This window comes from Eretmochelys imbricata, chromosome 5 (genome assembly GCF_965152235.1).
Source record: "Eretmochelys imbricata isolate rEreImb1 chromosome 5, rEreImb1.hap1, whole genome shotgun sequence".
Classification (NCBI taxonomy): domain Eukaryota; kingdom Metazoa; phylum Chordata; order Testudines; family Cheloniidae; genus Eretmochelys; species Eretmochelys imbricata.
In genome coordinates, this window is record NC_135576.1 from 88444124 (window position 1) to 88467604 (window position 23481).

The 23481-nt window shown below is 40.1% G+C and overlaps 1 protein-coding gene across 1 annotated transcript in view; it reads left to right on the plus strand.

Annotated features, from left to right (window-relative positions):
• Positions 1–23481, plus strand: part of SLC35D2 (solute carrier family 35 member D2) — a 29083-nt gene that overhangs the window by 1852 nt on the left and 3750 nt on the right. The window contains exons 2-10 of the mRNA XM_077817456.1: positions 1826–1859; positions 5879–5965; positions 9486–9553; positions 12150–12221; positions 13349–13417; positions 14881–14983; positions 16813–16905; positions 20735–20802; positions 21990–22068. Of these exons, the coding sequence (XP_077673582.1) occupies positions 1826–1859; positions 5879–5965; positions 9486–9553; positions 12150–12221; positions 13349–13417; positions 14881–14983; positions 16813–16905; positions 20735–20802; positions 21990–22068 (673 nt within the window). The remainder of the gene's footprint in view (positions 1–1825; positions 1860–5878; positions 5966–9485; positions 9554–12149; positions 12222–13348; positions 13418–14880; positions 14984–16812; positions 16906–20734; positions 20803–21989; positions 22069–23481) is intronic.

Sequence of the window (23481 nt, forward strand, 5' to 3'; positions counted from 1 at the left end):
ATCTCATCATCAGTAGCAGCACAGAAGTGAAACAACTACTGTTGTTAAATCTTTCCCTCTTAGGTATGGGGGGAAAATAAAGAAGCACTTTCCTGATCTGAAGATTCTTGACAGTTCAGCAGCAAAACCACTGTTCCGTCAGATACAAAAGATTGGTATTCCCCTAAACACCAATTTAGCGCCTAATTATCTGTATACCTGAAAGTCCAGCTATTTGTAGGAATCATTGTCTCTCACAGACTGATAGATAAATTCTGCAATCGAGAATCACAACAATATACAAAACTTTAAGTGTTTTGAACTAGGGATGGAAGAATTTTTTTTTATGTCCTGCATTTTAAGGTATACAAAGGAAAACAATTGTAAAACTAAAAACAGGCTTCTTTAAATTAATAATAAACAAAAGATATTACATCTTTTGGCTTGAAACAATAATCACATTCAGTCACAGTCCTCTTGGCCAGATGTTACTTCCGGGATTCCGCACCCTTAGCTAAAGAATATTGCCATCTTTACAGAGCCCAGTCTCTCTCTTTTAACTTTTTTATTCCAGTATTTATCAGAAGCTGAGGAAAAAAAGGTACACAATTTCTGCTGCATTTGCTAAAAGTTAGTGCTCTTTGAAACATACAACTACGGTCTATTACATGTCTCCCAGATCTTCATATAATACAAACTTTCATTTGTTGTATAGATGAATACAGACCATGTACTCATATAGTGATGAACAGAATATGTAATACATCTATCAGTAAATATCCTGTCTCTTCCTTTCTGTATTTCCTGAATCTCATCTCTATTTCCCAGAAGTTTTATCTCTTCTGGACCTTCTTGACCCTCTCTTTATATTATGATTTGAGTATAGTTATGACGTTCTTCCTGCTCTGTTCAGATTGTTTCTATTGCTAACACTACAGTCCTGGTCTGAGGTCACTCAGCTGAGAAGGGTGCTTCCTTGTACTTGCTCAGTGGTGCTTTAACAGTTTTTAGCAACCTCTGTGATTCATAATCACAGTGTCATGGAGTGCTGGACACTGGATACCTGCACAATTAGAAAGCTTGCCAAGAAATCAGATGCTTGCTTTCTTAAGCTACATGCAGACTTGCACGAAAATAGGGTCTAATTAAAATGTTTTGCTATTGTGGTGAAAGTTTGAGTGCAAACCAACCCTTTTGCTGACCAGTCCTGCGAGATGCTAAGTGCCTCCTGGGAAGCAGTGCCCTATTAAATTCATGGAAAGTTGAGGTCTTTCAGCACTTAACAAGTTGGCACCCACAAATTCCAGCCTGTATTGCTATGGGATAAGAAGCATCTGTAGGAACTTGTTGCTAGACCCATCTCCTAACATCAAGATACCCATGGAGAATTAGTGCCTTAATTTTTTTTAAAAATTAATTTATTATGGATTAAAAAAAGATCCTTGGGGGCTTTATGATTCTACAAATATCCTACTCAAACTGCATCCCTTCCTTTGAAGTATCTTTGCTTTGGGCTGAAGCCAATCCAGAGGGTAGAGAAATAGGCTTTTTTTTAAGCAGCCAATGTATGTTTCTGCAACATTTATACAGCCTGTGATATGTTGCATTTTGGGAGGATGGGGAGGAGGGAATTGCCTTTGACTAGAATAGTGCAAGATTACCTGGGACTTCAGTGACAGTTGCCGGTTGCTCAGCACTTTTGAAAATTTGGCCAGTCATGTAGGTATCTAACATGGATTTAGATATGCATTTTTCATAAGCTTGGCCTAAGGGAATAGGAACCCTATTGCTTCCTCACACTTTTGTTGTTGTGATATGTATGTTTATAGTTCTCTTTTCTTTTCAGATTCCCATCTCCAATGGTTCTTGGAATTGGACAGGTATGTTCAACAATAAAACTTAATATACTGCAGTTAAGATTGATAATAAAATTAAGTGCTTTCATCTTACAGTGCAATACTACTGTTGTGGAAGAAATCACTCTTCCTCACAGTTTATCTGTTTTAATGCCCTGGAGGAAATTAGGATCCAATTCAACCCTTACGTGGGAAAACCCATGTAGAGGACTGGAAATGCCACAAACTTTTCTCTTGCAAAATTCAGTGAACAAGATGCTCAGCCCTCAAAATCTGCTAGTTCCCCAGATCCATATGGATCCCAGGGGATCCACTGAAGACCTGGAATGTATGTGTGGTGGCACTGTCTCTGCATTCCCTCACAGTTCTTTCTAATTCCCTTGCAGTTTGCTAATAGGGATCCACATAATTTTTATTCTTTGCCTACAGAGGCCGAGGTTCTCAATAAAGCTGAGGACAATGGTGTAGCAGGAGAAAGGGAGAAATCTTTGTTGAAACTGGTAAAAGAGAATCATAGAATCATAGAATATCAGGGTTGGAAGGGACCCCAGAAGGTCATCTAGTCCAACCCCCTGCTCGAAGCAGGACCAATTCCCAGTTAAATCATCCCAGCCAGGGCTTTGTCAAGCCTGACCTTAAAAACTTCCAAGGAAGGAGATTCCACCACCTCCCTAGGCAACGCATTCCAGTGTTTCACCACCCTCTTAGTGAAAAAGTTTTTCCTAATATCCAATCTAAACCTCCCCCACTGCAACTTGAGACCATTACTCCTCGTTCTGTCATCTGCTACCATTGAGAACAGTCTAGAGCCATCCTCTTTGGAACCCCCTTTCAGGTAGTTGAAAGCAGCTATCAAATCCCCCCTCATTCTTCTCTTCTGCAGGCTAAACAATCCCAGCTCCCTCAGCCTCTCCTCATAAGTCATGTGTTCTAGACCCCTAATCATTTTTGTTGCCCTTCGCTGGACTCTCTCCAATTTATCCACATCCTTCTTGTAGTGTGGGGCCCAAAACTGGACACAGTACTCCAGATGAGGCCTCACCAATGTCGAATAGAGGGGGACGATCACGTCCCTCGATCTGCTCGCTATGCCCCTACTTATACATCCCAAAATGCCATTGGCCTTCTTGGCAACAAGGGCACACTGCTGACTCATATCCAGCTTCTCGTCCACTGTCACCCCTAGGTCCTTTTCCGCAGAACTGCTGCCTAGCCATTCGGTCCCTAGTCTGTAGCGGTGCATTGGATTCTTCCGTCCTAAGTGCAGGACCCTGCACTTATCCTTATTGAACCTCATCAGATTTCTTTTGGCCCAATCCTCCAATTTGTCTAGGTCCTTCTGTATCCTATCCCTCCCCTCCAGCGTATCTACTACTCCTCCCAGTTTAGTATCGTCCGCAAATTTGCTGAGAGTGCAATCCACACCATCCTCCAGATCATTTATGAAGATATTGAACAAAACCGGCCCCAGGACCGACCCCTGGGGCACTCCACTTGATACCGGCTGCCAACTAGACATGGAGCCATTGATCACTACCTGTTGAGCCCGACAATCTAGCCAGCTTTCTACCCGCCTTATAGTGCATTCATCCAGCCCATACTTCCTTAACTTGCTGACAAGAATACTGTGGGAGACCGTGTCAAAAGCTTTGCTAAAGTCAAGAAACAATACATCCACTGCTTTCCCTTCATCCACAGAACCAGTAATCTCATGATAAAAGGCGATTAGATTAGTCAGGCATGACCTTCCCTTGGTGAATCCATGCTGGCTGTTCCTGATCACTTTCCTCTCATGCAAGTACTTCAAGATTGATTCTTTGAGGACCTGCTCCATGATTTTTCCAGGGACTGAGGTGAGGCTGACTGGCCTGTAGTTCGCAGGATCCTCCTTCTTCCCTTTTTCCAGTCATCCGGGACTTCCCCGGTTCGCCACGAGTTTTCAAAGATAATGGCCAATGGCTCTGCAATCACAGCCGCCAATTCCTTCAGCACTCTCAGATGCAACTCGTCCGGCCCCATGGACTTGTGCACGTCCAGCTTTTCTAAATAGTCCCTAACCACCTCTATCTCCACAGAGGGCTGGCCATCTCTTCCCCATTTTGTGATGCCCAGCGTAGCAGTCTGGGAGCTGACCTTGTTAGTGAAAACAGAGGCAAAAAAAGCATTGAGTACATTAGCTTTTTCCACATCCTCTGTCACTAGGTTGCCTCCCTCATTCAGTAAGGGGCCCACACTTTCCTTGGCTTTCTTCTTGTTGCCAACATACCTGAAGAAACCCTTCTTGTTACTCTTGACATCTCTCGCTAGCTGCAGCTCCAGGTGCGATTTGGCCCTCCTGATTTCATTCCTACATGCCCGAGCAATATTTTTATACTCTTCCCTGGTCATATGTCCAACCTTCCACTTCTTGTAAGCTTCTTTTTTATGTTTAAGATCCGCTAGGATTTCACCGTTAAGCCAAGCTGGTCGCCTGCCATATTTACTATTCTTTCGACTCATTGGGATGGTTTGTCCCTGTAACCTCAACAGGGATTCCTTGAAATACAGCCAGCTCTCCTGGACTCCTTTCCCCTTCAAGTTAGTCCCCCAGGGGATCCTGGCCATCCGTTCCCTGAGGGAGTCGAAGTCTGCTTTCCTGAAGTCCAGGGTCCGTATCCTGCTGCTTACCTTTCTTCCCTGCGTCAGGATCCTGAACTCAACCAACTCATGGTCACTGCCTCCCAGATTCCCATCCACTTTTGCTTCCCCCACTAATTCTACCCGGTTTGTGAGCAGCAGGTCAAGAAAAGCGCCCCCCCTAGTTGGCTCCTCTAGCACTTGCGCCAGGAAATTGTCCCCTACGCTTTCCAATATCTAACCATTTCATTCCCAGTCTACACTGGGAATGAAAAGAGTTGATTACTCAAAGAAGGAATGGGTGGGGAGAATAGAGCCCTAGATTGAAGTCTTATTTGTTGTTAATTTAAACAATTTAAGAGAGAGCTGTGATTTTTAAATGAGAGCAAGAAGATGCTGAGCTTAGAGAACAAAAGGGAAACAGTGGGCCACAAGCACCTCTCTGCAAAGTGATATAGAGGGAAGCAAAGTGGCCAGAAAAGAACTCAGATATGTGAAAGAAAAGAGCTGGACTGCAGTGGGATGCTCTCTACCTCCAGAGACTGTGGAAACATCTCCATACAACAAATGTATCTTTGGGGCTCCTCAGCCTTGAAATGGGAGTAGGGAACTCTTGTTCTCCATGGTATATTCTCCTCTGTACCATGCAGATTTCTGCTGGAAAGTTGGTGAGGTGATAATTTTTCCTATGTACGTAGCGTAGTGACTGATCTCCATGACCTCATTGAGAAGGTTGAAATGTAGAGGTGTCGGTGAAGTCCCAGTGATGCCATGGCTCCTAAGGGAGCCATGTTGCTGTTAAAGGGTAAAGAGCAGAAAAACCAGGGGAGCACTTCAGAGTGGGCCAAGTCCTGCACGGATGCAGCCAGATTTCCTCACAGAACCTAAGAATCCAGGGGGTTTCCATGCTTTCTCTCCATACATTCTCATTCTGACCATACATACATGGATTACTAATTGCTTTGCCAATATACTGGTCCACTCACAGCCCTCTGTCTCACACATCATTAGGAAAGCTGTAGGACTGGGTCTTCTTCTATTCATCTGCATTCTGATTGGTTGAGAGAATCCACTAGTAATAAGAAATTTGCATGAATAGCATGGAGCATTGATCATCTGTTTTATTTGCTCAATTACCCAATGAGTATATACATATGTTAAGGTGTCACACATGTTCTCATGCCAGTAAAGCATGTCATATTTGTATTGTAGTTTCAACCAATACGGTTGGTAAAAAAGAAAAATATCCCAGCTGTTTCTTTGTACTCTGTTACTGTCCTTTGAAAGTAACACTTAATTGATATGCTGTCTAGTGCTGTACTTGTCTAATAAGTGTAATGAACTTGTCTTGAAAACAGTTATTATATGTAAGTTTAAAATAGCTTTTGGCTCTTACATTGTGTCTTGCTTTTCTTTTCTTTTCTTAGATGGCAACCACCATACTTATTCTGTATGTGTCAAAATTAAATAAGATTATTCACTTCCCTGATTTTGACAAAAGTATCCCTATGAAGGTATGAAATGTCTGGATTTTGATTTAGAAGGAAATTGTACCTTTGTCAATCGTCTTCTTACTGTGGTTTTTCAAAAATGTTTTCTTTGGACAGAAGGTACAATGGAAAAATTGCAAACATTCTGATTTTTCCAGATGTTCCATGAAGTTTTGATTTTGTGTCTTTATTTTCTTAATTTGTTGTAAGTAGATAATTTAATTTCACTATAACAATCTTGCATTTTATAGAGACAGAATTAAATTGCAGTTTGATTATGTAGTTTGTGTTTGGCATGAGAGAGGATGCATTTGAGACGGTAGTGTCTAACAATAAAATTATCTTCTCAGATCAGCCCCACAGTTTGACTCCAGTATTCTGCAGTGGGAAAACACTATTATTATTATTATTTTATTTTATTTATTAATTATGTGCAAACAGGACCCGTTGTACTACATTTTGCTACATACACATAGTAAGAGTGCTTATAGTCTGAAAAGGCAAGACAAAGAATAGGAGAAAGGATCTATTATCTCAATTTGCCATACTGGGAACTGAGACACAGAGTGAATAAGGCACTGATCCTGCAGTGAAATGCACACATGCAGACTCTTGCACCACTGCAGAACACCATGGAAGTCACTGGGACTTTGGATGGGTGCAAAGGTCTGCCTGTGTGCATCTTGATGCAGGATCAGGGCCTAAGTGCTTTGCCCAAAGTCACACAGGAAGTCTGGGTTCAGTTCCCAGTTCTTCCATTGATCTCTTCTGTCCCAGCCTGGCACCTTAATTACAGAACCATCCTTCCTAAGGGCCTAAGAAGTTTTACCATGAACACACCTTACTACTAAAGAGCCTCATCCCATGAGCCCTATTTACATGGAATTCCCATTGAAATCAATGGCCCTTCTATGTATAGAAGTCTTGCAGGAACAGCTATGATCATGGGGGACACCTGTTTTTCTCCTTAATGTGGTCAGGGAAGAAGTCTCAGTGGGTAGGTTAGTACTAAGGGGCAGTAGCGCAAATGTCACAATCTTATCGGATCCTTGAGACCACCTTGTTCCCCATGCATACTGCTCCCCACATACATTCTTTCCTTGCTGTGTCCTCGGTGCCAGGCGTTTCTTTTATATTTTTCAGTATTAATGCTTTGGAGGTTTTCTGGAACTATATCTTGAGCAATCAGTGTTGCAACATTTCAGCAGTTATGTACCAGCCATAATACCGGATTTTCCTAGTCTCAGCACATCAGTTGCGTTTATATTTGTTGATTCTTTTACTTTGTAAAGTGTATTTAGGCTGTAATTAACTGTAGCACAGTTAGATTCCCTTTCACTTTCAAGTTCTCTTAAGTCACTTTGGGTTCTCATTCCCAGTATAGAGTACTCTAGCATTGGTCTTATCCATCATGCTGAAGGAGAGCCAGAGGCCACAAAATGAAACAAAAAGGCCTCCTGCTAGATGTGAAGCACTCTCAGCTCCTCTAGAGTTGAGGGTGCTCAGCAGCTGGCATGACTGGACCCACATTTGAGATGGAGAATCTTCAAATTACAGATAAATTTAATCCGAACTTTGAATTTGAGACCTGTGCCTGCAAACTGCTGATTTCAGTGGGAGAAGCTCTCGGTATTTGGCTGTTGTTCGGCAAATTTTTCACTGCCCTCTGGGATTGTGCTAGGTGAGATGCAGTTGTATGTGTTTTTTCACCATTACAATAAGTGAAAATATATTCTCTTTTCCATTGCACTCAGTTCCATTTTCACCCCATATCTAAAGTTCTCTTTCTGGATAAAATGCTGCAGCAGGGGGTTGTTATTGCTAAATGTTTGCAGGGTCATTTTATGAGAGATTTCCATGACCTCGCCCCGTTCCGCCTGCGTCTCCTTTGTTCTTCCCTTCCACTTGAGAGCAAATATGGCATACTTTTAAAAATAAATAAAATGTTCATGTCTATATACTTTTGTCACATAGAGTTTTAAAAGCACATAAGTCAATGTCTCTTGGGGAACACACACAGCAACACCAGGCATGGTTGTGGCATGTCCCTCCACCATGCCGGTCCAGCTCTGCTAGCTCATGTAGAGCCAGGCCAGAGCTATGGCTCCTCTCTGTCACCTCTGGTTACCTCAGTTGGCTTTAGACTCCCATGGTCTTTCTGTGTCAGGGATACATAGCTCCTTGCATGCTCTGTTCGGGCTAGATGCAATCTGTTGTTGTTATTTGTTTGTACTGTGGTAGGGCCCAAAGGCTTCTGTCAGAGTCATAGGGTTGTCAACTTTCTAATCACAGAAAACTGAACACTCCAGCCCCAAGGCCCCGCGCCCTGACCCGCCCCTTCTCTGAGGCCCTGTCCCCACTCACTCCATCCCCCTCCCTCCTTCGCTTGCTCTCCCCCCTACCCCTCACTCACTTTCACCGGGCTGGGGCTGGGGGTTGGGCTGGGGGTGGGGTCGGGTTTGAGGACTCTGGCTGGGGGGGCTAGGCTCTGGGGTGGGGCCAGGCATAAGAGTTTTGGGGTGTAGGAGGGGGCTCAGGGCTGGGGCAGGGTGTTGGGGTGTGCAGAGTGCAGGCTCCAGGAGGGAGTTTGGGTGCGGGAGGGGACTCCGACGTTGGACAGGGTTGGGGTGCGGGAGGGGCTTGGGGTGCAGAGTCCTGGCAGTGCTTACCGTGGCTGTCAGGAAGCGGCCACCAGGTCCCTGCCGTGCAGCCCCTAAGCACATGGGCGATGAGGGAGGCTCCGTGCGCTTCCCTCGCACTCACAGGTGCTGCCTCCGAAGCTCCCATTGGTCGTGGTTCCTGGCCAGTGGGCACTGCAGAGCTGACACAAGGGGAGGGGGCAGCACACGGAGTCTCCCTGGCTGCCCATGCGCCTAGGAGCCACAAGGACCTGGGGGCAACCTCTGGGAGCCGCGCGGAGCTAGGGCCGAAAACCAGACGTCTGGCAATCCTACAGTGTCAGGACCGCATTGTTATAGGTGCTGCCCTAAAGGGCCTACAGTCTAACCTAGCCCTAAACATCTAAATTTTCTTTTCAGCAGTCTGTATAATTTATATGATTGTTCACTAGGACTTCTCAATAGCTGTACTTAAAATAATCTCTTTTTCTATACATAGTAGTATGTGCTCTTCTGTGTACTCTACTGTGTCCTTACAGAAGATCAGTCATGCTTTCATTCCACTTGCTCAATTTCTTTCTGTTTTAAATCTAAATAAAAACAGTAGGTCTAAGCTAATCAAATATTAATTTTACAAAAGTGAAACCAGTCAAGTGCTGAGTATTTCTTTTTTAATTTATATTGGGCCAGATCCTCAGCTAATGTAATTTAGTGTTGCTCTATTGGAGTCAATGGAGTTATGCCAATGAACACCAGTCGAGGATATTGTTTAATAAATTCAATGGATGTGGGGTTCTTTTCCCCCCCTAAGAAAAATAATCTCTTTTAGGAATGAAGGAATTTTACACTAGTAAAATAACTCAAAGTTCCTCAACAGTAATTTAAAGCATAGGTCTAATCTGACTTGTGCTGTGACTTTATTGCAGTTGTTTCCTCTGCCTCTGCTTTATGTTGGAAATCACATAAGTGGATTAACAAGCACCAGCAAACTAAGGTACAGTAAGCACGGGTCATAGTAGACCATTTGGTTTTTATTATTTTATTCTTGTAGGTACAAAGTATAAGGTTAAAGGTTAAGATTTTCAAAGTAGTGCTGGGGATTTAGCTGCACATTAATTTTAATAGATGATGTATGACAAAATCCCCTGCACTGCTTTGAAAATCTCAACCAAAGCAGCTGATCAGTTTACAATCTCTGTGCTGCCTTTAGGAGGGATTAGCATAGTCTGTACCAACATAGAGTGCGAACGCAGTTTCACTGCAATAATAAATGTGTTTGTTAAATGTTTTCTTCTCTTCATGTGAATGGCCAGCATTCCATGGGTAGCCCAACAAGAGGGGTGAAACCTGTAAGAAAAATGCCTTTACATGCATATGAATAGTTTTGAAATCTATGGTGAAAAGCCCTATATAAGAGCTAGGTATTATTTATTTATTTATTTATTTATTATTTTTCTTTGTATACCAAAGTCTTGCATGAGTTACGTAGACTGGTACAGGGGATGGATGGAATTCACATGTAGTGGAACCAGCTTGGTTTTACTGGAAAGGAAGGACAGGCTGTGGAGAGGACATACAGAAGGCATACATACTTACATTTTCTGTATGCCCCTGAACACTGCTCCATGGTGGTTGCCTTCACACCAGGGCTGCAGGTATAAGGATTGTTGACAGGACTGAAATGACCTAGGATCTGCTATGTGAACTGGGGACTAAGCTCCCTGTGGAAAGGGATCATAGGCAGCATGGTAGTAGTAGGACCTGAGGCTGTAGTAGTGCCCATGGAGCAATTTCCAGTAATGTTATATGGGAGGGTCCCAAACTGTAGCCTGTGGAACGGGGCCTGCTGGTCCTTGTTTCCAGCTGAAAGAAACAGAGTACATGTGAGAGGGAGATGAAGGAAAAAAGCAGGGGTTAAATTTTCTCCAATAGAACTAAATGCTTAATGCATAGAAGACAACTAAAAACCACAAATACTTTCCTTAATTAACTTTTCCTTGTGTAAGCAGTAGGTTTGTTTACCCGTAAATGGTGTTCAGTTGTCATTGGGAGGGGAAGTGGTCTGTGTGAACATAAATGGGCAGGGCAAGTGCTCTGTGAGAGAACATCTGGTAAAATGTGGACCACACTTTGAAAAAAAACATGAAAACCCCCATCATAAACTTTTCTGTATTTTACAGTGTTTGAATGGTAAATTAAAATAGATTAAAATTAGGAATTAAAAATTAAAAAGGAATTAAATTTGGATGTGTGTTTTATATGTTTGAGAGGCTTTGGTGGCGTATATATCTTGTTCTTTTCTTTTTAAGATAACAAATTAATTTTCTATAATTTAAAGAGACTGAGGACCTGATTCTGAAACCCTTTACCCATGGTGTGTAGCATGTAATCACCAATAGTCCAATTAAAGTCACATGGCAATTTTCCAATGTGACTGATCCTTTTATAACTGTTGTACGGCCGGCAACAATATGGTGGTTAATAATTCATTTGCTCATGTGAATTTGGAAATGCTTTCAGCTCAACAAAATCTAACAGTGAGTATTGTTGTAGTTTGGTTCACAAATTATTTTGAAATACAAAGGTATCGGTTTATTATAATTCCAAATGCAAGACACCCATCTTCCACTGCAAAAATATACTTTTAGATTTACTCATCACAATTTTTCTCCATGATTTCATATAATAAATTAAGGAATACTGCAGTGTTTTAATTGTTAATATGTAATTCACCACATGGAATTTTTCACTTCACATCTGGTTTTTGAAAGAATTTGTCCTGAAGACAAGATATAGATGTATAAATCCAAGATTTCAGTGAGTTGTAAGCCTGAAACTAGGATTTGTATAATTTTTTAACATGACCACTAGTCATTACCTTGTAAAAGGGCTTAATTGGTCCAGATGGCAGAGGTGTCTCATTTGAAAACATCAGCTGCAAAGGCATTATCAATAAACACACAAGACCCCAGAATGCATCATTCTGTGTATCCTAACTATCTGTTATTCAAATGCCACAATTTTTTTTAATAGATAGGGTTACTACCAACTTACATGTTTCTAGTTCCATCTTTTTGGTTATGTTTCATTTTTTAAACACAAAACCTGTTTGATGTTAAACACAATCCCTTTAATTATATTTCTTTTATTCATGTACAGAGCCACATTCACTAGTCATCTTTAAACTTTATAATAAAGGCCCTCATTATTTCTTATAACCAGGATTTCTACAGAAAACATCAGTTCATATGGGCTTCATTAGGTAGAATTTGAAAATAACTATTTCTATTCTTTTTCCTCTTTTCAAACTCTGAGAAGCTTTGTAACAGGTAGCCGGGTTTGGGTTTTTTTTGAAAAATTGGCAGGCCTCTTTATTTGCAGTGATTATGTCATCTAATCTAACTCTGGTGTCAGACTGACATTTTTATGTATGGTAACAGGCTGAGAATTCGTTTTGCTAACTTCTTAATGCTAGTCTGTTTAGTTCATCTTCTGCTTAGTGAAGTTAGGTAAGAATTAAACCAATAAAAATGCTTTGCATTTGACACAGTGCTTGGATCATTTTTTTCTTTTTTCCTTTTTTTGGACAGTTTGCCGATGTTTACAGTGCTCAGGAAGTTTACCATTCCACTTACATTACTGCTGGAAATCATCATACTTGGGTGATTTTTGTTTATTTGTTTGTTTGTTTCATTTGCAAAATACCTTTTATTTGATGTCATTACCAAGTGGAGGATTTGTCGTATTCAGTCAGGCTGTTGCATGGCTGATTTTCACTGATTAGAGAAACTCAGAGGAAAAAGTATAGAAACTAGTTAGAATTTATTTGTGGAAATAAAAAAAATATACACTTTTGTGGATCTAGGACAAAGTCCTCTCACTTTAATTCATATGAGTGAGTCTAGTGACTTCACTTCGCCTGAGTAAGATAAGCAGGGTTTGGTCCAAATTGTTGTTTGTTTGGTTAAGGTCTGCTCTTTTTAGACACCAATCCTGCAAACTGCTCCAAAAACGCAGAGCCTTGTGCCCACATGGAGCCCTGCTGAAGTCAGTGGAGCTATGCAGGAGTTCTGATCATGCAGAGCAGCTTGCTGGGTTGGGCCTTAAAATGTATCTGCTCAATAAGGCAAAGTGGGCATCTACCAATCTGTGTAAACAGCATTCTTTGGCCAAATTAATTAAAAATATATCAGGTATTTGGTATAAAAGAAATTCGAGTTGTAATAACCAGTCCCAGAATCAACAAACCAAATCATACTGTCAGTTACACAAATGCCACCCCATTGAAGACTGTGGTTGCATCAGTGTACCTGAGGCAGAATTTGTTCCACTCTCACCAGCATTGAAACATATTTTTCTTGGCTTTACTTTGGAAATTATGTAGCAGCAGAGGACTTTTGACAATTTGTGACACTGTTTATCAAGCTGTGTTTACAGAACCCAAAGTATTAGAGCATTAGCATTTTGTTACAATAACAATATCTGAAGAAAAACTATACTTAAATTATGACAAGATTAGCAAGTAAAACATTAATAAGAATCCTGTCAGACTGCAGATTTTATTACTTACTGGTTTTATATTTTCACAGGGTCAAATCCTGAAGGCCTTACAGGCAGAACTCTCCTTGACGTCAGAAAGCACTTTGCTTGCTTAGGGCCACCAAGATTTGTCCTTCTGTTAGCTATTTTCCAAATACTGATTGATTTTGAAGTCTTTTAAATGAACTGGAAGCCAATTAGTTTCTCTTCTAATATTCTAAATATGAACTTGTCTGATTTTTGTTTACAGGAAACGATATTCACTGGGTATTATAGTCAGTGTATTTGCCATCATTCTTGGGGCTTTCATAGCTGCTGGGTAAGGCTTTCACTTGATCTCATTAAGTAATGTTTAAAGTTTATTTTTTTCTTTGTTATTCAGGGGCTAATCTGCCCCTAGATGAGTGCAAATCCTAAATTAGAGAAGAGATCTACTTAAAGTGGATGGGGGGGGGGTGGTCACAATCGTATAAGGGCAAAATCTAGTTCTAACTGAACAATGTTTCTGTTAGCTACATTTTTACTAAGTTTTGCATATACATGCTAATATAAATAACACAGCAAGCCAAGAATACACAAGGGCAACTGTTTTTCCTTGATAAAATTCTAAATATAACATAATCAAACATAAGAACCCTTCCACCCCAATCCTTGATAGAAAGGGGGTAGTCTGTTGGTTGTCATGAAATTAGAGTAGGCAGTGTACATAGTTCATATAATTTTGTACAAGTTTAAATTTGAGATGGATCACGGGGGGGGGGGGGGTTCTGCTGTCTCCTCTGCCTTTCCTGTTAGAAAATTATATTATTAAGATGGAATTCCATGAGAAATGTAGCATATTTTGGTTAGCTACATACAAAGTATAAAGCAGTTAGGTATAGTTGAGTGAATGATTTCCATCTGGCATGAATTTAATGGCTCCACCATCATTTAAACAAATTGCCCTATTTGAGAATAGTAACCAAACAAAACAGAGGAGACAGTTATTTCCTGTCCGATTCTACTTATAAAAATTGGTTAGATTCTAATCTGTAGTTACTGCTTGTGTGAAAAAGTTCAGTAAGTATTGACTTACGAGGAGAGGCTGAGGGAACTGGGATTGTTTAGTCTACAGAAGAGAAGAATGAGAGGAGATTTGATAGCTGCTTTCAACTACCTGAAAGGTGGTTCCAAAGAGGATGGATCTAGACTATTCTCAGTGGTAGCGGATGACAGGACAAGGAGTAATGGTCTCAAGTTGCGGTGGGGGAGGTTTAGATTGGATATTAGGAAAAACTTTTTCACTAGGAGGGTGGTGAAACACTGGAATGCATTACCTAGGGAGGTGGTAGAATCTCCTTCCTTAGAAGTTTTTAAGGTCAGGCTTGACAAAGCTCTGGCTGGGATGATTTAATTGGGGATCGGTCCTGCTTTGAGCAGGGGGTTGGACTAGATGACCTCCTGAGGTCCCTTCCAACCCTGATATTCTATGATCCTATGATTCTATGTTGTCAGAACTGAGCTAGATGGAAAAACAGGGCAAAAGTAGAATGGAATAGTACTGATAGTCCTTTATTGTATGAATATCTGTGAAGAGCTGACTTGTTTGTAATATTGACATGTTTGTGGAAATGTAAAATAGTTCAGCATACAAAAAAGACTTAAGGCAAAACCCTGAATTTGCTGGGGTTTTCAAGGTTTATATTCTTTTGTGTGCGCATGTATATGTGTGTGTGTGTGTGTGTGTATGTGTGTGTGTGTGTGTATATATATATATATATATGTTTGTTTGTTTTTTCCCAGATCAGATCTCTCTTTTACTTTGGAAGGCTACACCTTTGTGTTGCTAAATGATATCTTCACGGCAGCAAATGGAGTATACACTAAACAGAAAATGGATCCAAAGGTAATTTTGTGGTGATCAGGTTGCACTTAGTCATTTTGTGCATGTGATAATGGAAAGTCATCTACTGTTATGTGACTTCTTGCGTACGAGCGGGGTAACACCAAATTTAACAAATAGAGTTAATTTCATTTGCCTTCATGTTCCAGTTAACTTACATACTCTTAATATAGATTGGCTGAGGGAGAAGCTGTTAGGAATTTCTCAGCCTACGCATGGGTGAATAACATATTTGATTTTCACCCAATTTAGCCTTTGAGGCAGAGAGTAACATAATCTTGTTTTACTAAAGAAGGAAAAAATAAACTTCGCTTTCTCAAAAAGTAATTATATCCAGAAACTACAGTAAAAGCAAAAAAAGGTTTATGATACCATGCGTATCTAGAAGAGAACAGCTTTTTGGCCACAAATGATCTTTATCAAAGCAAAAGATTATATAAAATGAGCTGGGAATGATGTTAATTTTAATCCAGTTTTTAGTAGCCAAGTGTTTTATATCACTAAATGTGCCAACTGTTGTGGTGATGATGCTGGTATAATAGGTGGCATTGGAGAGCCCCAGAACTGAATGTGCATGAAAAATGAACCATCTTGCCCCAGTGGGTGGTTCCACAAGAACATGTTTGAAGCATATAAGTAAGGACTTTGTGGAAGGTTGCCTCTTTCCATGCTGTACCCACCTGGGTGGTATTGTGACTACATTAAGCAATTTAATCTCACAATCATTTTATACTTTTTTTCCCAAACTAACAAAATCTTTGAATTTTACTCTGTTACTTTTAAAAAGAAGCCATTTTGGAGTTATAATTCTTGTTTTCTTCAGTTTTTCTTGCTTTTTTCTAATGCAGAAATGACCAAAACAAAATGGTGCAAGAATAAACTAACACAAAAAGAACAGATCATGCACTAATCCCTTGTAATTCAAGAAGCAATTTGCTCTTCAGAACAAGAAGTGCTATCAAACTGGCAGGTTATATAACCTTAAACACCAAGCATTAAACACTTTGGGTGAAATCCTGGCCTTACTGAAGTCGATGAGAGTTTTACCATTGACTTCACTGGGGCCAGGATTTCATCCCTACACTGATTATATGTCCTTTAGTAAACACAGAGGTCGAACTGAACTTATTCTGTGCATTGTACTCCATCTATTTCTGCAGAATTTAGGCTTTCATTTTAAACCAAAAATTAAAACCCAGATATTTGGCTACGGTCAGGGACCACACAGTGTAGCTAAAAGGTGACCTTTGGACTCCCCTGATTCTTGACTTCCCCTGTACCAGGCAAATCCGCCAACAAAATATACAGCAGCCCCAGGATTGCTCTAGGTTACATCAGTTGCCAGTGACTCAAAGTGCTCCATATTACCACCCTGGGATCATCCCTTTTGTCCTTGTCATACCCACTACACTGGGACTGGGGAGGTGATATAGGAGCCACTGTGTCAGCCCTACACTACTGAAGATTTCCCCTATGGTAGATGTGGTGAGTTCTCTCATGGACAGCTATGTCAGGCTAAATTCTTCAGCTGTGTAACACAAAGCAGTTAAAAATTTAGGCCTAACTGAGTTTCTAACTATATTGTTCTGGATATGTATGTTTGAATGTGAACTAGTACAGTGTTGCTTTACTGAGTCTGCAGACAGGCTAACTGAAATGGTAGGTCAGCTCAGTGTTTAGTTTTGAAACCTAATGATAACAAATTTGTCAGTTAAATTGTATTGCATGAAGTTTTGCACATTCATAAATAGATTGCCTGAAGGGACATTACAGGGATGTTGGTTGTTATCAAATGGTCCAGGTTTCCAAAAGGTGTGTTTCATTTTTCACAGGAGCTGGGAACATATGGAGTCCTTTTCTATAATGCTTATTTTATGGTGATACCCACAATGATTCTTAGCTTCTCCACTGGAGACCTTCAGCAGGTGAGCAGCACCGTTAGACATCTTACACTAGTACACTACCCTAATTATTTCACCCCTTTTAGTTATTTTGCTGTATCTAGAGTTCCTTGAAACAAAATGCTCTAGCCCCGTTCTCCAAATTTAGGGCCACCTTCTGCCCAGAACTACATCCCTGGTCAATCCTGTTAATTTCATTCGGATTGCACATGATGTTAGTCCAGCTATGTTGTGGCCATGAATTTTTCAGCCAGCTAGGAATGTAGTGAAGTTCAACGACATAAAGTGATGAGTAATCACATGGTATATTTACTTTCTCATTTTTTCTCCATGATAAAGAACAAATAAAGCTACCTTAATTAGCACAACAGTCTTTCCTTTTGACCTTTTCCCATTACAGTTAGAATTATGAGATTACTGCTCTCAGTATCTCTCATTTTGACTCTCTGCTTCATGGATTTTTACAAGGCACCTTCCCCTCTATTTGGAGGCCAGCATTTGGATTTCATATAGCTTGGGCTTTCTCTTCACCAGAAAGATCCTGCAAACCCTTACTATAATTAGTGGTCCTTAGCCATATTACTAGTCCTCTTCCAGTCAGTGTGTAAAACTTACTAATGACTAATGAATAACAGCTGGAATTATTGTGCCCAAAATAAGGTCCCAGCTGTGTCATGTGATTTATATGAGCTTTCAGTTTTGCCAAATGCTCTAAAATGAGGCTGAGAGTAGCCAAAGCAAGCAACTTCCATGCCATCTAGTCTTCTATCAAAGAGAGAATATTCAGAGTTAGCTAGACCCCATTTCCACTTGTGGCCTACATATAACTTAGTTATAAACCCATGATAGCTCAGTGGCCCTTCATAGATAATTATAGCACATCAGTGGAGGCAGTGTTGCACAGTGGATAGAGCACTGGAGACCCACATTCTATTCCTGGCTCTGCCAGTGGCCTGCTGGATGACCTTGGGTAAGTCACATTGTCACTGCTCTGTGCCTCAGTTTCCCCATCTGTAAAATGGGTTAATGATACTGACCTCCTTTGTAAAGTGCTTTGCGATCTACAGCTGGAAAGTGCTATATAAGAGTTTATGTGTTATCATTAATATTTATTATTATTCATTACATTGTTCTTTGCTGCATGTTGGACACTTAGTTTTTTGTGTCATTCATACTGGTGTGTTCTCAAAATTCTGCAGTTAACTGGAACATTGTCACCCACTACAAATATATTATGGCTTAGTTCAGTCCTCTGTGCAAAACATCATCTTGTGGCTTCAGTCCAGTGAACCTGTGTCCCCATCACAAAAAACACAACTTACCAGGGCCCTGGTTAGCAGTCTTAGTGGAGCCTAAGCTTATGTGGTTATAGGGATTGAACTGCTCTCTCACACTTAGATGTGATCCCTGTAAGCAGGGTTGAGGCATTTTGATGGGAATGCATGAGGAAGTCTGCTCTGCTGCAGTCTGTGCTATGCTTGTTCTGTGAATAAATCAAGGATTTCATTGTCCTGGGCTGTTGCTCTGGCACCTTTCACAAGCAATTTCATGCACAGTTTGTTTTTAAAAAGACCCCACCCCACAAATATATCATGGCTACTGAGAACACATATTTGTACCTATTAGAATTAAGTTCCGTTACTATGAATAAGAGACACTTGTGTAGCTGACCCAGCATGATGAATATACTTCAAATAATGGAAAATGCCATGGTAATGTAGAAACATTGATGAATGATCTGTAGATCAAGGGAGATACCTGTTTTTACCTGGTTGTCATGTAACAGAAATTTTTGTTGCTTTGGTGCTACATTACAAGGTTTTCTGCTGTAATCCAACATAGGCACTGTGCAGTCTGTGCCCTGTAATCAGAAGAAACAACCACATGCCAAACAAAATATTTGTGTTCAATCTGTGTGGAATGGAAACTGTTCCCACTCCTGCTGACTCATACAGATCTGGTAGAGTAAAGCATCCCATAGGCTGCTGTGAGGAAGAGGTAATCTAGGAGTGTCTGTTATTAATTTGTCCTTAACACAGCTGGCTGATTAATTGTTAGTGGAGTATGAACTAACAAAACAGAAATGAAGTCTCTTCAGTAACTGTAACAATCATGATTCCAGTTTATCATCAAAATTAATGCAAATGAATCTTATTGACACATTTAGTAGAGACTGATATGTGAATTTTGTGTTTAGTTGTGTTTCTTCCCAAGGAACAACCTTCAGAGTGATATATGAGCCTTTTGTTTGACTAGATAAATGAAATTTTTGAGATACAGAGTAGTCCTGCCCCTGCACACTGGGAACAAATCTTGTTAACATAAGCGAGAGTTTTGATCTCCCCACACGACACACAATTGCATCTTTTTAGGGAGCAGAGTCAGGGCTTCTTTTCACCTCAAAGGCAAAAACGTGCACTTCCAAGAAAATATTGCCCAACACCCATATGTGAAAATGGTAGAAAAATGAGTGTTCAGTATAGCTAGCCCTCCCTTTCGTATAGCTGTGCATAATGGGTGTTGAAAGGACAGAAGATCAAACAAATTATTGTTAATTCCCAAAGCAGCTACAGCTAAGAATCCAAACAAGTCACTTGCGGGGTCTGATTTTCAAAATATAGAGAGGCCAAACTGCAGTCCTTCTTTGCATGCACATTTACCATCTGTGCCCAGTAACTGGAGAACTGCATGTAAACAAGGCTAGCAGGTGCCTGCCTGCTTGTATGTGAGTAAATTCCTGCTTTGCATGCAACATGTAGTAAGTATGCCTGTAAAAGAAGGTGTGGATCTTAACTCCACTTATGAAAACCAATCCCTGGTTTACATCTGTAAAAGGTAGCATAAAAGAGGGTGGGGTATTCTAATTGTTGAGGAAGTTTCCAAAGGTTAAGATTTTCTCCCCCTCTAAATTGTATTGTATCTGCATGCTGAATCCAGCAAACACTTCCTCATATGAGTAGTCCCATTGAATTGTCAATAGTCCTTATGTGGGTTGAGTAGAATGGGTCTAATTACATGAATAAAGATGATTTGCACGATTGGGGCTATAGTCCCTTCTATCCAAGGATCTCCTCTAGTGCTTTACAAATATTTACATATTTTAGTCACAAAACACCCCTGTAAGATTAAGAATGATCATGTCCAGCTGTACAGGCAGAAATTGAGGCCCAGGCAGGTTAAGTGACTTGCCTTGGGTCACATCAGAAGCCTGTGGCAGAGAGGGGACTAGATCCCAGAGCTGTTTATATCTAATCTCATGCTTGAAAACCTTCTAAAAGACACACTAGTTTGTAAAATCTCACTGAAAAGAAGGATTAGGGTCTGATCCTGTATCCAGTAATACCTGTAGCAATGATCCCTTTGCTTTCAGTAAGTGCAGAATTAGGCCCTAAAAGCTGTAAATATGCAATACATTGATATAGAATAGGTGTCTTTTCTGGAGAAGGTTTAATTCTTTATCCTTTCACTAGTTTAGTGTAAATTCTAGTTTGTTGCATATTAATGATATGCACTATTAGGCAAGAGCATCCGTGAATGAGAGTTCAAAGCAAGATTCTGTATAAAGAATTATTGATTTGTTGCATAGTGTTTGCAACATGCAGTCTAATGTGACTGCTCTGTAAAGATTGCTATAACAGACAAAATTAAAGAATACGTTACAAATCAGTTGGGCTGTTAGCCGGCTAAATGTATAAAACTATCTCCCATGTGAATATAAACCCTCCATAATACTAGCGTGGTTTGTAATCTGTTGTTTTTGTTATTTTGAACATTTTCATTTTTAACAATGTTTCTATGAAAGTATATATTTAATTATACCGTATTTAATTGCATATTTCTTTCTTTTTAATAGGTCACAGATTTCAAGCATTGGACAAACTTTTTATTTCTCTTTCAGTTTCTTCTCTCCTGCTTCTTGGGGTAAGAAGGGCCATGATAAATGAAGAGGTTTTGGCAGCAATTTTATTTCATCTCTCAGAAATTGTAGTTAGTTAGGCAGAAAACAGTAAATCCTCAAGATAGTTCTCTGGGAATTTCTAGGAGAAAGTACTTCATTGAAATGTAAGATGGTAAAGCTCAGGAGATTTCTAAGAACATGGACTATTATCAGAACACTTGCTGGCATTTTTATATTTATCTTTTATTTTAACTGTGGTGGTCAGAAACATGAATCTAAAATGTCACCTCTCTCCAAATTATATGAGTTTATTTCACTGAGTTTTATAGATTGTATACTCTTTAGGGCAGGAACCATGTTTGTGTATTCTTTAAAGCACCTAGCACAATCTGGGTGCTATAAAAATTCTGAATGTGAATAAAACATGAGCCTTTGCTACAGTTAGCAGAGCAAATAAAAATATAGGAAAGTGAGCTGGATTCTATTGTGTCTTACCTCATCACCAACCAGCGTCAAGTAAGCACACGTAACGAAATTGGTACTACGGGTGGTGATTTAAGAGGCAAAGAAGATACAGCCTGATGCGTATCTTGGGTGGGGCTTGTACAGCTAACATTTATAAAAATCAATTTTAGACTTGTAATCTGAAAAAATTTGGTATGGGAGTCATTAAAAGAAACTAAACCATAACCCTACTATGTCTTCTTTTAGAGCTGTTTTTTCAGAATGTTAAATGCACTTTTAAGGAACTGATAAGTTTGAGGATTTCAGTAGGGCTTTGATCATGCAAGGTCCTGAGCACTTCAAAGTGCTCAGGAGCATCCTAGACCCCCATTAATGTTAATAAGAGATAAGGATGCTTAGCGTCTCTTAGAAGCTGTCAATGCCTTGAAGGATCATTTAGGGGCCTAGGTCAGTTTAAGGGTAGTCCACAAACCTATGGACAGAGCTAGAAACACAATCTCTGTAAAAGAAGCTATAGCACAATTTAGCACTAGAAGTGCTAATGTAAACCTCACTATCCTGGGTCACACTGAAGTGGGGCTATTCTGTATTGTATTTAACGTAACCCAGTGTCAGTCATATGTTTTTTTACTTTAAAAGTCATAAACCTTTTACTTTTGATTAACTGGAATACCATTGTGTAATGCTGAATTGTTTAATAGATTAATGTGGAATGAATTTACTAAGATTTGTTTCTTCGCCTTAGGTTTCTCTTAATGTATTCTGCGGTCCTGTGCAGCCATTACAATTCTGCACTTACGACATCAGTGGTTGGTGCATTCAAGGTAAGTGGTAGCAGGAAAAAAGAGTGAGAACATTGGAATAGTGAAGAATATTCAGATGGTGAAGAGTATTCAGTCACCAAGTGTCTTGCTGATGTTGTGAGTGTCTGTATGAGCTGGAAACTCAACAAATGGCTAATCCATGTCTTGGTGGCAGTGCTACATTTTGTCAGTACAGGAGATCCACATTAGGAGAATGAGTATAATTTCTCCCAAAACTAAATGAAGCTCAGATGTATTGTAGAAATGAACATGACTCAGGCCTTGGCTGCTTGATAAAGCTGCACCAGTGTAACTAAAGACCTGATTTTAAACTGATTTAGTTAATCTGATGCAAGCTCCTGTGTGAACACATTTATTTCAGTTTGAGTGACTTATTTTGGTTTATCTTAAACTGATTCCTAATTGACTTAGGATAATACAAACAAAGCATTGTTTAACTAAACCAATTTAAAATAACAAAAATGCAACTCCCTCATGTAGATAAGGCCTGAGTGTCCATGTGAGAAGGTCACTGACTTCACAAGCACCTCTTACCAGCCAATTCATGGAGGAGAACACAAGAGTTGTCAAATGAAAGAAGAGTACTGGTAAAAAAAAAAAAAAAAAAAAAAAAGCACCTGTTAAAATGGTTCTCAGTCTCAACAAAGGAGAGAACACCCTAAGCATCTCCTTTAGAATGGCCTTGGTCGGACTGGCTGCAAAAGCTTAGAGAAGCCCCAGTTGGATGGCTCCAACATGTTTAAATTTGTCAGAGGAAGATTGAAGTCGCTGTCTTCTGAATGTTTTCTTTTCTAATTCTGGCAAGCATTGAAGTGGAAACCCTATCTCTCAGATATGATCCATGCATTGTTGTTTTAAATTTTGTACATGTGCCCTGAGACATCTGGGTAGGACACCTTACAAATCAGAAAATAACTAAATAAATGCAAATCATTACAGGCACAGTAAAATCAATGCCACAGCCATGGCTTTCTGTACTGATTCACATATACCCACCCCAAATTTGCAGTGACATAAGAATCCTTTATGCATTCCATCATATTCAAGGGAACAAGGATCTTCCAATACATGAAGATGCAAATAACATACCGAAATTCTGACTCAAATCTACTAAATCTTTTTGGCTTGCACTGCAAGAGCTCCGAAGACTTGGATTTTCCCTGGAAAATCACTGGTGAGCAAGGTGGAAGAATGCCAAAGTCCTGAACAAACACTTCATCAAGGACCCAGTGGTTTTTCACTCCCCTAGGAAATATGGTCCACTTTGAATGACATCCGCACATCACAAGGCAGATGCTCCTACCTTCCCCATAAATGGGGACTTAGATGCAATCCTATTTGTGACTGTGGAAACGGACTTCAAATTAGGGAACACATCATCAATTAATGTCCCAAATGATCTGATCCTATCTC